The sequence below is a fragment of the Epinephelus fuscoguttatus genome, linkage group LG3 (genome assembly GCF_011397635.1).
Source record: "Epinephelus fuscoguttatus linkage group LG3, E.fuscoguttatus.final_Chr_v1".
Lineage (NCBI taxonomy): Eukaryota > Metazoa > Chordata > Actinopteri > Perciformes > Serranidae > Epinephelus > Epinephelus fuscoguttatus.
The window spans coordinates 31,358,471-31,372,737 of NC_064754.1; the positions used below are offsets into that span (position 1 = coordinate 31,358,471).

At 39.3% G+C, this 14,267-nt stretch overlaps 1 protein-coding gene across 2 annotated transcripts; it reads left to right on the plus strand.

The window, feature by feature from the left end:
* Nucleotides 1-130: 130 nt before the first annotated feature.
* On the plus strand, nucleotides 131-13,034 carry LOC125886505 (CMRF35-like molecule 9). Of its 2 annotated transcripts, XM_049572756.1 has the most exons (10): nucleotides 131-271; nucleotides 456-788; nucleotides 893-994; nucleotides 1,101-1,160; nucleotides 3,812-3,949; nucleotides 4,100-4,284; nucleotides 10,151-10,222; nucleotides 10,379-10,471; nucleotides 10,741-10,799; nucleotides 10,882-13,034. In XM_049572756.1, the coding sequence occupies exons 1-7, from the start codon at nucleotides 226-228 to the stop codon at nucleotides 10,220-10,222; spliced, it is 936 nt and encodes a 311-aa protein (XP_049428713.1). In that variant the 5' UTR covers nucleotides 131-225; the 3' UTR covers nucleotides 10,379-10,471; nucleotides 10,741-10,799; nucleotides 10,882-13,034. The 2 variants fall into 2 exon arrangements, with proteins under 2 accessions (XP_049428713.1, XP_049428714.1); XM_049572757.1 differs by lacking the exons at nucleotides 10,151-10,222; nucleotides 10,379-10,471; nucleotides 10,741-10,799; nucleotides 10,882-13,034 and having other exon boundaries at nucleotides 893-1,006; nucleotides 4,100-5,827.
* Nucleotides 13,035-14,267: the final 1,233 nt, after the last annotated feature.

Below are 14,267 nucleotides of genomic sequence, written 5' to 3' on the forward strand. Positions count from 1 at the left end.
CAGCTTTACTTAGAAAGAACTGAGAATGTGATGTGAGCAAAAAAAAAAAAGAGGCTTCATTATGACACACCTAATACTGTTGAACACTTCCTTGTTCACTGTGGGGCTCCAGTGGTGCCTTAGATTGAATTTCGACTTAGTGAAGTGGTCTGAGAGTCTGAGAGTTGGTGACGGGCAGAGAAGTTAGACCCCAAGGGGAAAAAGGTGGGAGAGAATTAAACAAAGATGGCGATGAGGAAAATGCTTCTTCTAAGCACCTGGCTGTTCCCAGGTGAGTGCTGATAACAACACATTCCAGCTGCAGGTTTAAAATAATCTACCTACAGGGTTGATATCTTTTATTATACAGCTGAGAATATTTGAATTTTTTGTGCCAGTTTAGATACAAAAAATGTCTGTAATTACTGTAGTTAATCAATAAATAATAATCTCCTGTGTTTATTTTTGTGTTGAAGCAGTCAGATGCCAACAATCAAAGATAATTCTATCAGCCCGGGAGGGAGGGCTGGTTAACATCCTCTGCTCATATGACTCTGGGTATGAAAAATATCCTAAGTATTTCTCAAAAGGCATTTATGCTAAAAGAAGGACCATCTTTAAAATCACTGGTAATATGTGCAAAGAGAAGCCACAAGAAAGGAAATATTACTCCTGTGATGATACGAAAAAAAGGATCCTGAATGTCACCATCTATAAACTGACCCTGAATGATGCCGGGACATACTGGTGTGAAATAGATGCATACTTTTATGATCCTAAAACAGAAATCGAGCTCAAAGTCAACAAAGGTATGTCAAAGTTAATTATTTTCTTTCTATCTTGAGCTATCTTTCCTATTACTGCACTTGTGTTCATTCTTCCTCCCTGAACATCTATAGTCTTTTTCTGACAGCTCCTGCGCCTCCTAAACCTCCACTGGTCACATCAAATCCTCCTGAGTCAACCACAGCTCAAGCCATCACCAGGAACCAGCGACAATCAGACACAACTACAGGTTACTTACACTGTATGTATTACACTGTGTTCAGGAATATACTCTATAGACATTTTCATAAGCTATTTATGAAGATATTTTTAAAATATTATCTGCTTTTACCCAGTGACAGAGAGGGCCAGTAGTACAACACTGTGGCCCACACCACCTGCAGGTGTGCACACAGGTAACACCTCCCACACAACAATTTATTGAGTTTTCTATATTTCAAGCCACCTCGACTACTGTAATGCACTTTCTACTGGCCTTCCATAAAAAACCACTGAGAGACTTAAGCGCATTCAAAACTCTGCAGCTTGGCTGTTAACCAGAACCAAGAGGAGAGAGCACATCAGGCCAGTCTCAGCTGCTCTGCACTGGCTTCCTGTTGCATTTAGAACTGATTAAAGGTTCACCTCCTTCTATACAAAGCCCTACATGGGTTGGGACAGAGCTACATTAAACGTACCGGTTCACTTTAGCCTTAACTAGGACCCTACAATACCAGAGTGACGACACTTCCATTGACTCCTGTGGTATGCTGAAGTTAAGCCTCACGCACCCTCTACTGGGGCATGAGCGCATTACCTGTCCGACCAGAAACCTAATTACTTAAAGTATGTGTGACGCGCACGTGCTTGTAAGTTGATGAAAACGGCCTTTTTTTTTTTACTTTTAGATGTCTTGGTCATATTAATGCTTATAATTTATTTATTTCAAAATGTAGACAGTAACATTATGGTAGACAACTGTTGTTTTTTTTTGTACGTGTAAACGGGTCACCGATGCTCCTATTACGGTAGATTATGGTAGATTATGCTTTTAGGTTTGCTTGACTTTGGAAATGCACAAGAATTCCTGGTCGGTAGCAATGCAGCAATACTGAAGTTCAGTCAGATCTTGGTCGGATATGCAATGCGCTATCCTGCCAGTAGAGGGCACGTGACCAACTTTCCGTTTGACCAATGTGTGTCGCTACTCTGGTATAGAGTGTGCCAGGGCTGACGTCAAAACCCGGAAGTTTAGCATCGCGCTGGTTCCCGGAAGAGACAGTGAATGTGATTATTGCATTGCATTTTGGATTATGTCAGAAAATAAGCTCTGTGGCTAACACAAGTTTATGTTACTTACAGGTTTTGTTCAGCGAGATAATCTTCACATATGAACACCTTTCATACCGCATTTGAAGCTTAAATGCGATCACCAGAAGTAAAACGCTAACGTTAGGCTTTAATGGACTACATGACTACTCCACGGTCGCATGACTCTTGATGTCACTGCCACTAAGCTTTCAATTGATTTCGGCCGCTTTATTTTAAAAACATTGTATAATGGGGAAATCGGACTGTTTAAGCTAAATAAGAAGCTGTAATGGCGGACTGCCAGCACTCTCGCCTGTTCGGGGGTGATGACATTTAATGTACCCGACAGGGTTTGTAGGTTTGTAGTCGTATTGAGCAACTTGTTAGCAACCGCCTTTTTTACGACACGTAAAAGCTTCAAAATTCACAAGTAGGGTATTTACTGACGTGTTTTATGTCGTAGAACAAAACCTGAAACTCGCTTAAACTTTTGTTAACTACAGACCTTATTTGAGGCATTTTACCAAAATCCCATTCAAAAAACGTATTGACTTTTAGACGAGAGAACCAGAAGTGCTAAAAGCGCTAACGGAGTTCCGGGTTTACTAGCACACTCTATTGTAGGGTCCAAGCCTTAACTAGCTCTGACTTCCCTGATACAGATCTGAAACGCTTTCCTTTTACGCTTTTACTTTCTCTTTACGCTTCATGCTGCTGCAGCTCTTTTAAAATCTTACTTGATTTCATGATTTATAATTTTGCAAATCTTTGATTTTATAAATCAGGCAATCCATGTTTTAAACTGTTTTAAATGTCCTTTTATATCAAATTGTCTTGAAGTCCATTATGTCTTTTCTAATGTGAAGCACTCACTGCTTATACTGACCTTATTGTAAAGAACTTTGTGCTGCATTTCTTTAACGAACTATGTAGTAACTATGTGGTCAGTAACAAGCCAGTCTATCTAAAAAGTCTCAGTTGCTGCATGTTGCTCCCTCTCTCTCTCTCCCCCTTTCACGCTTGTCTGTCCTATCGATTGATGGCTTAAAAATGCCCAAAAGATATCTTAAAAAAAAAAAGTCTCAGTTTTTTGTTGTTTTTTTTTTTTTTCAAAAAATTCAAATATATCTCAAAATAAAGATAAACACAAATCCAGCATATAAATAACAAAGACAAATCGGCTTATTCCTACAGAAACAAACAAACAAACAAACAAACAAACAAACAAAAAACCCCAACCCATTTAATTTACAGCACACGGCACTGATGATGGGCAAACTGTTACCCCTGAATCCTTGTCAAATAAATCTATGATGTATAAACATACAGTCAATGATTATTATTTTAAAGTTTGTATTGTATACAACATATAAAGGTCTGTTCATACATGGCATTTTCGGCCGTCCTACACGTTACTGTAGGCCCAGTTTAATATGCAGTCCCTGCTCTGTCTCTCTTAAAGCTAGCATAGTGGCTAAGGTCATGCTGTAATGTCACCTGTTTCCTTTTTAGAGGTTTGTATCTGCTAAGGTTTTAAAAGGAAAAGCTTATGTCAATTTGTTATTCAAGGCCAAATGTGTTTTCCAAGCTTAAATTTGTACTGAACTGATAAATTAAAGAGCATTTTGGGTTTCTTTTTCTTTTTCTTTAAGATTTACATTTTTGTCAAGTAAAAGTAAACAGGCGAACAGATAGGAGATGTATATTTTGTTTGGAGCGTGTCTTGTGTTGAATGCGATACTACTCTTCACTTTAGCGTTACCACCACTGGCAGGAAAGGAGCTGTACTTGGTTGTGGCAGCTGCTGCTGCTGCTGCTACTGCTGTGTTGCTGCTGGGTCTGGTGGTGTTTTTGTACTTCAGACTGAGGAAACACAGACATGATACAGCAGGAGGTGAGTGACCTCAATCACACTTCTTTGTCTCTGCAACATAATTATTTACCAAACAATTTTCCGATTGCCAATCAGGGGAACTGGACTCACATTATTCTATAATAACTATTTATCCTGGTTAGGCTCTAATGCTTGGTTTTGTATTACAAGATGCTCCTGCAACGGTAATCAGTCAGCGAGTGGATAACGTGTACAGCATCACCAGCCCCTCCACTGAGCCTGGAGACCAGCACATCACGGAGGACGTCCATCTGATCTACTCCACAGTCCGCTTCAACACAGAGGCAGCCGCTCAGCCCAGGAGACAGATAACATCAGCTGCTGGACCCTCTGAGGTGTACGCCGCTATCATGCACCCACAAACATAGTCCCTGGTGTTACTGTTGATTTATTTGTGTTTAATAGCTTGTCAATCATTCAACCCTGCAGTCTGATAAACATGGTCACAGTATGATTCTATCACCTGTGCCCCCAGAAATTTTTCATAGGGGTGGCCACTAAGGGTGGCACACCAAAACCAAAAGCCATAACTGAATTTCACCAGTTCTATCATGTTGTTGAAGTATACCGTAAAACTTAAATTGACAGCCTATTCCCAATTAGACAGCCAATCTCTATCACTAGCCTGCTGTAGCTACATTTTGACAAAGGCCTGTCTCAATTAGAAGCCTGGTCTATGGGCTGCCAAACATTTCATTTTTATAGAAGTTGGATTTATAAAACAGGATTGTTGACTACCCACTTGAGCTAATGTTAATTAACTGCTTAGATGGCTGCATAAATATAAATGTTCAAACTTTTGTCAATATGGTGATGCTACATATTGTTAGCTCACTTCATTTTACTGAAACCATGAGCACCAGAGAAGACTGGAATTTATTCAGATTTACCAGCATGACGAAAAAACAAGTGGTGACTTCCTTCATCTAAAGCTGTCATAAAGTCTACAAAAGTGTTTGTCATAAAATTAATCCAAGTTATGAATATTGTTTTAACAGAATAAAGTGGTGGTGTGTTGGTATGGCGGGTGCCTTTATCCTCAGGTGCCGTGAAAAAAGTGTCATAACATAGCTTATAATTATTGCATTATATCTATAATTGGTTTGATTATGATTTGGTTTAGATTGGTTTGGTTTAGTTCGTTTCGGTTCAGATCAGTTCAGTTCAGTTCTAGTTTAGTTTAGTTTAGTATAGTTTAGTTTAGATTGGCTTGGTTTAGTTCATTTCGGTTCAGTTCAGTTCAGGTTTAGTTTAGTTTAGTTTAGTTTAGTTTAGTTTGGTTTGGTTTGGTTCAGATCAGTTCAGTTCAGTTCTAGTTTAGTTTAGTTTAGTTTGTTTTGGTTTAGTTTAGTTTAGTTTAGTATAGTTTAGATTGGTTTGGTATAGTTTGTTTCGGTTCAGTTCAGTTCAGTTCAGGTTTAGTTTAGATTAGTTTAGTTTAGTTTAGTTTAGTTTAGTTTGGTTTGGTTCAGTTCAGTTCAGTTTGGTTTGGTTCAGTTCAGTTCAGTTTAGTTTAGTTTATTTGCACATACATGTATAGAAAATAAAAGTAAGCAAAAAATAGCTTATTAAATAACAATTGTACATAAAAAGAAAAAGATAAAAGTGAAGATTGCAGAAGAACTAAGAAGTAATACAAAATTATTAGAGATGCACAATTTACAAAAACAAACAAACAAAAACAAATTACAAATGAATCAATTTAAGTGTGAAGGGCCTTTGGAAACTAAAGTTCTTTTCAGATGTTTTTCAAATGACAATAATGTAGATTGTAGAGAGTAACTGGTCCTCTGTATTTCAATAAATATTCATTAAGATGTTGATGTTTGTTTGTTTTACTGTAAATGAAGGTGAAAGCAGAAAGGAGGCTCACTATTAAAGCACATTTTGGAAATATTATTTCAAGAAATATCTCAGTGGATTTTGCTTTCTTCCAGGTACATGCAATACAGGGACCATAGTTCACACAGCTTTTACTTACCGTAAAGTGAGTTTTGAATATTCCACTGCACTGATGCCCCTCCCTCTGGAAAGAGTACATGTTACTGTGACATGCAGATCACTAGAATACCTGCAGTCTGGATATAAATAGCTGGTATTATAATTATTTTGATCCAAAGATAACGAGGAACATTGTTAGCATTATTCTTTGGAGCACAGCTGCAGCTGGGTTTTACATATAAACAGATGAGGAGATCATGAGATGCAGCAGGTAAATAATGACTCTCAATATGGGTTAACACTTTCACTCTCCATCTCTCCATCTCTCTCCTGCCTTCCTCGCTCTGTTTCACTCTCTCTCTCCACATAAAAAAAACTACATCCTCATTTTGAGATGCAAATGTTTCTAGTTCTGTGTTAGAAAGGTGTGCAGAGAGACAGGAGATGTGACAGCAGTCTACTGATATCATGACGAATGACGGTTGAGAAATTTAGCTGAATATTTGATAAAGTGTGATTTAGAAAAAGCTGAGGACTGAGGGGACGATCACTGAATCACAGGTAATCACATTTTTCTGTTTGTTTGTTTTTTGAGGAGTGTGAAAAAAAAAATATTTCGGCCAGTTTGGTTGACGGTGTTATAATGAATAGGTTTTTTTCTTACATTTTTTTAAAAAAAAATTTCTATTGTGAGTTTACAGTCTGTGAGAGGATACAAAGGAGGAAATGTTTACATGAACTGTAAGTACAATGATGATGTAAAGCATCATGCAAAATATTTTTGTAGAGACGTGCTCGCTTCATGGACGTTAAAATAAAATAATGACTGGAAAATCCTACACCTAAGAACATGAAAATATAGTAGAGTACAATTTTGAGATACTTATATTTTACTTGAGAATACTAGAGGATTTTGTAAATTTTATTTTGTGCTAATTTATACTTCATCAACGAGTAGTAATGTAGTAATGTACTTTTTACTCCATACTTAGGCAAAGTTACATGAATTTACAAGACATTCAGCCATCTTATAAGATAAAACTAGTAGTTAAAATTATCTTTATTGTAACAAACTGTGACAGTTTTATAATACTTATTACTGAAATTCTATTTTCTCCATCAGCTATGAGTGATGGTGGTGTTATACTGTACATACACGCTATTTTCTTCAGCACAAAAAAAAAAAAAAAAAAACACATAAAAAAATTCACACATTAGTGAGTTTATTATTTTCCCTTTGTTCCTCTGGAGGGTTTGAGTTGGGTGGGGCTCAGTGAGAGAAAATTAATGCCATGTCCTGTCAGGATTTAGAGCACTGTTCAGTTACTGTTGATCAAATCTGATATAACCACATCCATACTGTGCTCATAAAGCAAAATAAAGTCCTTTTTATTCAAGCGATTGAGTCGCACAACTACATTTTTCCTTTCCAAACTCATTACATGTCGTAAAAATGATGTAGTGAGGGAATTTTTTGAGCGTAGTGACCTTCATGTCACAACTTCACAACAATGGCAGGGCTGTTGCTGCTGTCACAAATTTGCATCACTGCCGGTGTGAATTGTTTGATGTAGATGAGTATTTTGCATTTTCATGTCATTTATTTCACATGCCCCAGTGCATATGGCCTTAACTAAAGTTCTCTGTGTTAAATTCTTAATAAGTCAAGTAAATATATATTTTTTTTTAATTTAATTGTTGCTCATTTATGTTATAGACAAATACTTAAAATGGGAAGAAGGAGTGTTCAGGGGCTTTCATTTAATAGAATAATTAAATGATAATGACATAACCACATGATATGATCATGTAACCTTCACGGGCAGCTGTGTTTCTGCATAATTAGTAATAATAATTAACGAGTACTTTTCCTTTCATACTGTTTTTCTTTTAAAACTTTACACATTATGTATTTCACCAAATTAAGACTTTGAATGCATGGCCTTTACTTGTAATGGGATATATTAAAGGGATAGTTCATAATTTTATGGCTTTTGAGGTACATATTCATAGACAGTGGTGGACAAACTACACAACTCTATTAGTCAAAGTATAGAAACTCCTGATATATATTCCTCCAATACAAGTCAAAGTTACTGTAATGGAATACTTGCTTTTGGAAAAAAGAACCTAAGTCATTTGACCAAACATATCACAACAACTGTATTTACTACAAGCACAGACAACTATGACAGACAATTATTTTAAATACTAGTATTACTGTAAACGTTGTGGCATAGTACACTTTTTATTTTTATTTTAATGCACATTTTTATTTCTGTTTTATTTTATTACTTAATATTTACACACTATTATTTTATGCTCTTATTCCTACTTCTTATTATTCTCTATTATTCACATCAGAGTGACTGTAACGAATCATAATTTACCCTTTTGGATCAATACAGTATTTCTGATTCTGATTTGTTTAAAATAATTAAGCAAATGATGACATCCCTCGACATGCTTTCTCAGGTGATGAAGTTTGTGCACGGTAAAAAGAGAAAACATTTCAAACTTAAGACGTGGACTTGACGTTTGGCCATGGGTAACCTGATGGGGAATCTTCATCTCCATCTGCTGCTGTAGCCATAGTAACACCGCATAACCAAATACATCAGCCCGTTGATGACCTCACCCCTCTACCTGTCTCTATACTAATGAGCTGCTCAATATATAATAACCCAAACACCACTGTGGGCTAAGTAACCCCCCTCACGGCAACGGTACTCCCCGATGGCAGTGGCCCCCCTGAGCAGAAAAATCCACCATGCCACACCACAAAAGCTGCTCAGGAATGGCCTGAGGAACATGACAAAAAGCTCAAGGTGTCAACCTGGCCTCCAAATTCCCCAGATCCAAATCTGATCAAGCATCCATGGGACATGGTGGTACCTCAGAGATACCTCCAATCCAAGGTGGGGCCTTCCTGGATCAGTCTTGTCTCTGACATGTCAAGGTATGCAGGGGCGAAAATCCCATTTCATAGTTGGGGGGGGGGGGCAATAAGCAGTAAAATTTTAGAGAATAATTCCAGGGGGGGACAAGGAAAAAAAGTTGTAGCCTCTCTTTTAAACAGTATCTTTTACCGCAATTTGACACTTTAATCTTCTCTCTATCTCTCCAACAGGCAGAGTGAATGTCTATACTTATGAGAAATGGCTTAACAACTAAACATTTCCTGCAATTAAACTGGTAAACTGGTTTATAAACAGTGTGCCACTGCGCACCTCACAACCGTGCATAATAGTTGCGCGTAATGACCGATCCTCGTCGGTTAGACTGCACGTCTTTTATGTTTGTCTCACTGACAGGTGGAGAGCCTACAGACAGGTACCCATAGCTACGAGCCGCTCTGTCACTGACTGCTCTTGTCCTGTCCTCTCCCTCTGAGTTAAACTGTGTCTGTGTGAGTGTACATCTTACCCCGCGATGCGTGATGTGGGCAGCCAGGTCCAGCCACACGCTGCAACTGCTGCCAAGTACTAAGGCTGCTAGCCCTGCCCGTTGGCAAGAGTGTGGGATATACTACTACTAGGAATGGGGGGGGCTAAATCTTTTAAGATTTTTTTTTAAGATTTAGCACATTATTGCGCAATTATAATGAGCACTGCTTACATTGTGCTTTCAATAAATACTACTGCATTGTTCAAAATTATTAATTGTGTCTCAAATTATTCTAGGGGGGGACAGCTTTACTGAAGGGGGGGTCATGTCCCCCCTGTCCCCCCCAGGATTTCCACCCCTGAAGGTATGGACACATGACCTCTGGAGGGTGTTCTGTGCTGTCTGGCTGCTGGCTTTGGATCGTTTGAGAGCTGTCAGTTGTGAGGTGGGGTACCAGCACTTCCCAAGATGCTCAATCAGATTGGTGTGTGTGGGAGACTTGGAGGCCAGGTCGACACCTTGAGCTTTCATTCCTCAGGCCATTCCTGAGCAGCTTTTGTGGTGTGGCATGGTGCATTTTTCTGTGGGGGGGGGGGGGCACTGCCTTCAGGAAGTACCGTCACTGTGAGGAGGGGTTACTTAGCCCATGTTTTGGCTGATTAGTGTATTTTAGGTAACTTCCAATATTTCGAATTAGTTTGCATGCAGGACTTAATTCACCACTGAGTATTTTGGAACAAACATAATGAGAGGAAATACCGTAGTGATAGTGTGTGTGTGTGTGTGTGTGTGTGTGTGTGTGTGTTTTGTATGCAGTAATTTAGCTTATGCCTTGTCATTCCCCTAACCTTGTGGCTTTTTACACTCGCACAGCTGACAGAAAAACCAAAAGAGAAGACTACCTGGGAGGAGACGAGGAAGACCATAAGAAAGACATGGAGCTAGGTGGTCACTTTGATTACTGCTGCAGCTGTACATACCTCACTAAATATGCACAAACACTGAAACAACTGCTCCTTTATGAATGAATCCTGACAACAGTGAAACTCTGCTGATAGCATGTTTTCTTTAACAGCTCCAACTTTTTGCTCTTGGTTGCAGAAGTGATTGTCCCTTCGGTAGTGTGTGGTGCACTGATTCTGATAGTTGTGTTTGTACTTGTCCTATGCAGACACAGACTGTCCAGGACACTAGGTAAGGGATATACAAACACACATACACATACTTTTTTTTATGAATTTGTAGTTTTATAAACATTCTTCTTGTCTTGAATTCTCCTTTTTCTGGCAGGAAGTCATGTCAGTATATTACAAAACAGATCATGTGATGCTGATTGACTGAATTAAGGAGGCAAAGATGTATGACGAGCGTAACTTCCACCTGATTTTGACTGTGACGACTTTGAATGCAGACAGCTAAAAACACCCGGCTGATTTTATCTATTCAAATGTTCCTTTTCTCAGGGTGCTGTGCTGCAGGGGGAGCATCAGAGCAGAGGACAAACGCTCAGCATTACACAGAGGTGTGTGTGTTTCTGTGTTTATGAGTTTGCATATGAGTACAACAGCAGCATGAATCACACTGCTCCCCTTTTTCCTCTGCAGGGAAATCATGGAGAGCCCCACTATGAGGAAATACAGATGCAGAACCAGCAGGTGAGCGCAGGAGGCGTACTGCCGTCCGTTTATGCCACCGTCAACCCTCCTGCAGACCAGCTCCACTATGCCAGCGTCAATTTCCAGAAAGACTCTGTCTTGACAGACAGGAATGCAATCTCTGACATGAATAAAACTGTCTCCTCAGCCTGTGACTACTCTATCACTAGGTCTCAGGGTGCCACCTATCCTGCAGTAGCTGAGCAGACGCTCTATTCTACAGTCACAAAGCCTGGGGAAGCATGAGATAGACACCTGCTGATGTTAGCTGTACAGTCTTTAAGGGAACCTGTTGTGACGGATTTGTATCTGTCCTGTGTACATACTGTCCATACACCCGGACTATAGAAAAGTAATTTTAGCAGCATTTTTGAGTGATGAACCCTATAATTTGGCACAATGTAGAGTTTACCAGTTAGCTAGTTAGCATCTATTATGGCTGTTTAGCTAATAATTTCACATATAAAGACTAATATTAATGGGAATGTGCGCTGATTAAGATGATTAAAATCCTGCTTGAGAATACTGTTGCCACTGGCTCGGGTCAGTCACATTTAAATCTTTGGCAGATACTCTCATTATTTGTCTAACTGAGACTGCTGAAGCTTCAGATTAACCTCTGAATACATGTAACTGGTGGACTCTAGTGTTGACTGCTGTGTGTTGATATGAAGAGGCCCAGACCGTGGATATCTTTGGAGGCGATCTCTGTTTACTCCTGACAGCAAGTGGCAGAAACAAAATCCTCCGTCAAACACAACCACAAACCACATACAAACTCAAGACACAAATTAAGTGACACAAGATTATGTTAGCATAAAATTAATTTATAAACATCTTAACAGTGTTAAAACATGGAAATTACTATGAGAGCGACGTACCTCTCCCACTGAGCTCAACAGCAAAAGGGGAGAGGTAAGGCGGGAGACACCCCTTTATAGGTGGGGTACCTGCAAAGGTGACGTAGGGGGACAGAAACTGAGTACCAAACATTCCACATATTGACTATGGAGGCCGAGCATGTCAGGTAATAACAATTGAAACTAATTTTGTGGAAATGTAATACTTAATATTACAAATGTACATTTGACTTTGTCACACATATCACTGCTGTATAACTGACCCTGCTGCGTAAATTTTTGCACAAAGTGAGTGCTGCTGATTTTGTCCCCCATCACTTACATTGAAAGTGCCTTTCATACCCAACTTAAAGGCCAGTGACTATGAGCAGAGGTGGGACCAAGTCATTGTTTTGTAAGTCACAAGTAAGTCTCGAGTCTTTGCACTCAAGTTCCAAGTCAAATCTTAAGTCAGCATTAACGAGTCCCAAGTAAATGTTTAGTTTTGAATCCTTAACAAGTCTGCGCTCTTCACCGATTGTAATGCCCTTTTAACATCAGAACAATAATACCTTACATTTACAAAAATCATGAAAGCTTTTCAAAATTTGTACTTATTTATCAAAAAAGGTTTGTCAGGCTGAGGGAAGATGATAGCTGTTGGAGATGCAACAGAGAAAGTGGCACATGCTTTATGAATGTGAAATAGTGCATGACTTCTGGTCAGCTATTGTCAAATATATTGATAGTGTACTTTAAACAGAGGGTCCGGCCTTATGTACACTGGCGTCTTACTGATGGAGGCTAACCTGTCCTCAAAAGTATGTTCTTGGGTGAAATTAGCCCTCATCACCGAAACAGGATAGCGCTGAGACACTGGAAGTCAAAAAAGAAAATCAGCTTCAAAGAATGGAGCAGTGAAGTGGTGAGGATAACTTCTTTTGAGCAGCTTACTCACAAAGTTAATAGTAGTTCAAAGGTTTTCAGACATATTTGGGGTCCATACCTGGAGATGGTCGGTAAAGATGATTAATGCGTCAGCTGATATCTGTTGGTCTTGTCCTTGCTCTCTGTGCACTATATAATTGTTTATGCGAAGTGGATGAACATGAGACACAATATGATGTAGTATGTTGTATATCAGCCTGTGTTACACACTGCCAAGAAAAATGTGCATGCCCTTTTCTTTTTTCCTTATTCTTCTTCTTTCTTTTAATTTTTGAATATTGTTTGTACATTTGTAATGTACCTGTTCAAATGCTGAAAAAGTAGCCCTAATAAAAAGTTTAATCATAAAAAAAGTTTTCGCATCTCCATCTGTGATTTTCAATCTGCATGTTTGGCATACAGCAGTTCATTTTTTGCTGACCACAGTGTAGATTTGTGCGTGAATGAAACCATTTTTGGAAACATTTTTCTCCGACTGGCACTTAATAACAAAAGTCAGCTCTTCATGGTTCTCTCGTGGTTCAAACAGAGTAGATCTGGGGAATTAAGAATCAACTTGCTGGGAATGAAACTGATTTGATCTCAAGAAGCCTACTTTCACATCAAAAGGCTCAAGTCCAAGTAAAGTCACAAATCATTGGTGTTGGAGTCCAAGTCAAGTTGCAAGTCTTATTGGATTTTTTCAAGTCAAGTCTAAAGTCATCAAATTTGTGACTCAAGTCTGACTTGAATCCAGTCTGACTACTAGTTACTGCATGCTCACAGGAACGGCATCAGCCCAATTGCCTAAACAACTCTTGGCATTGTTAATTTCTGCAGACCTTGGATAGTATCAGTACTAAAAAATCAGAAGCCCGCACTGAAGGCTAGTTTCAGTGGGCGTGTGTTAGGTTATGGTTCCTTCAGACAGTCACATAAGGAAAGGCTTGCTAATTAACTACCAAAGACAGTTTAAGACAGAAGCCAGAGAGATTTGCTCCTTGTCCTGAATTACCAGCCAGCCGTAAACTACAAGTCCCATTCTACAACAGGAGGAGCGCTCCTCCTATTAGCCGCGGTCTAGTGCTGACTGCAAATGTAAGAGCTGTGGTCGTCAGGAGGCCCATTTGGGAAAGGACCTGCTGTCAGTCAGGGCAACACATGTCATAAACTCACTGTCTTGCCATCGATCCAATCCATCTTGCCAAACCACCTCCACAGCAGAGGCCCAGAAAACCAGACCCAGCAGGAAGACAGAGGGGCATGCTCTGAGCCCCTGTGCCACACAGAGCGCATGCAGTGGGAGTAAAGCTGGATTTATACTTGTGCATCAGTACTATGCAGAGCCTACGCTGTAGCCTACACACATGGCCTATGCTGTGGTGAGCATTTATAAATGCATGGTGATATGAAGTGCTATTAAGTCTAGTTGATTCAAAACACATTAAACATGGCTCAATAGAGACAATGTCAAACACAGGTACACAAATCGGCTTCACTATAAATTACAGGAGTCACAGACAAACACTTGTCTTTATCTGGACGTATTTTCCCCACAAATACAACATG

Excerpts from the sequence above, each read along its gene's own strand:
- LOC125886505 (XM_049572756.1), top strand. The coding sequence starts at position 226 with ATGGCGATGAGGAAAATGCTTCTTCTAAGCACCTGGCTGTTCCCAG. Across the intron at positions 789-892 it reads CGAGCTCAAAGTCAACAAAG|CTCCTGCGCCTCCTAAACCT; the intron begins GTATGTCAAAGT and ends TTTTTCTGACAG. Across the intron at positions 995-1,100 it reads ACAATCAGACACAACTACAG|TGACAGAGAGGGCCAGTAGT; the intron begins GTTACTTACACT and ends GCTTTTACCCAG.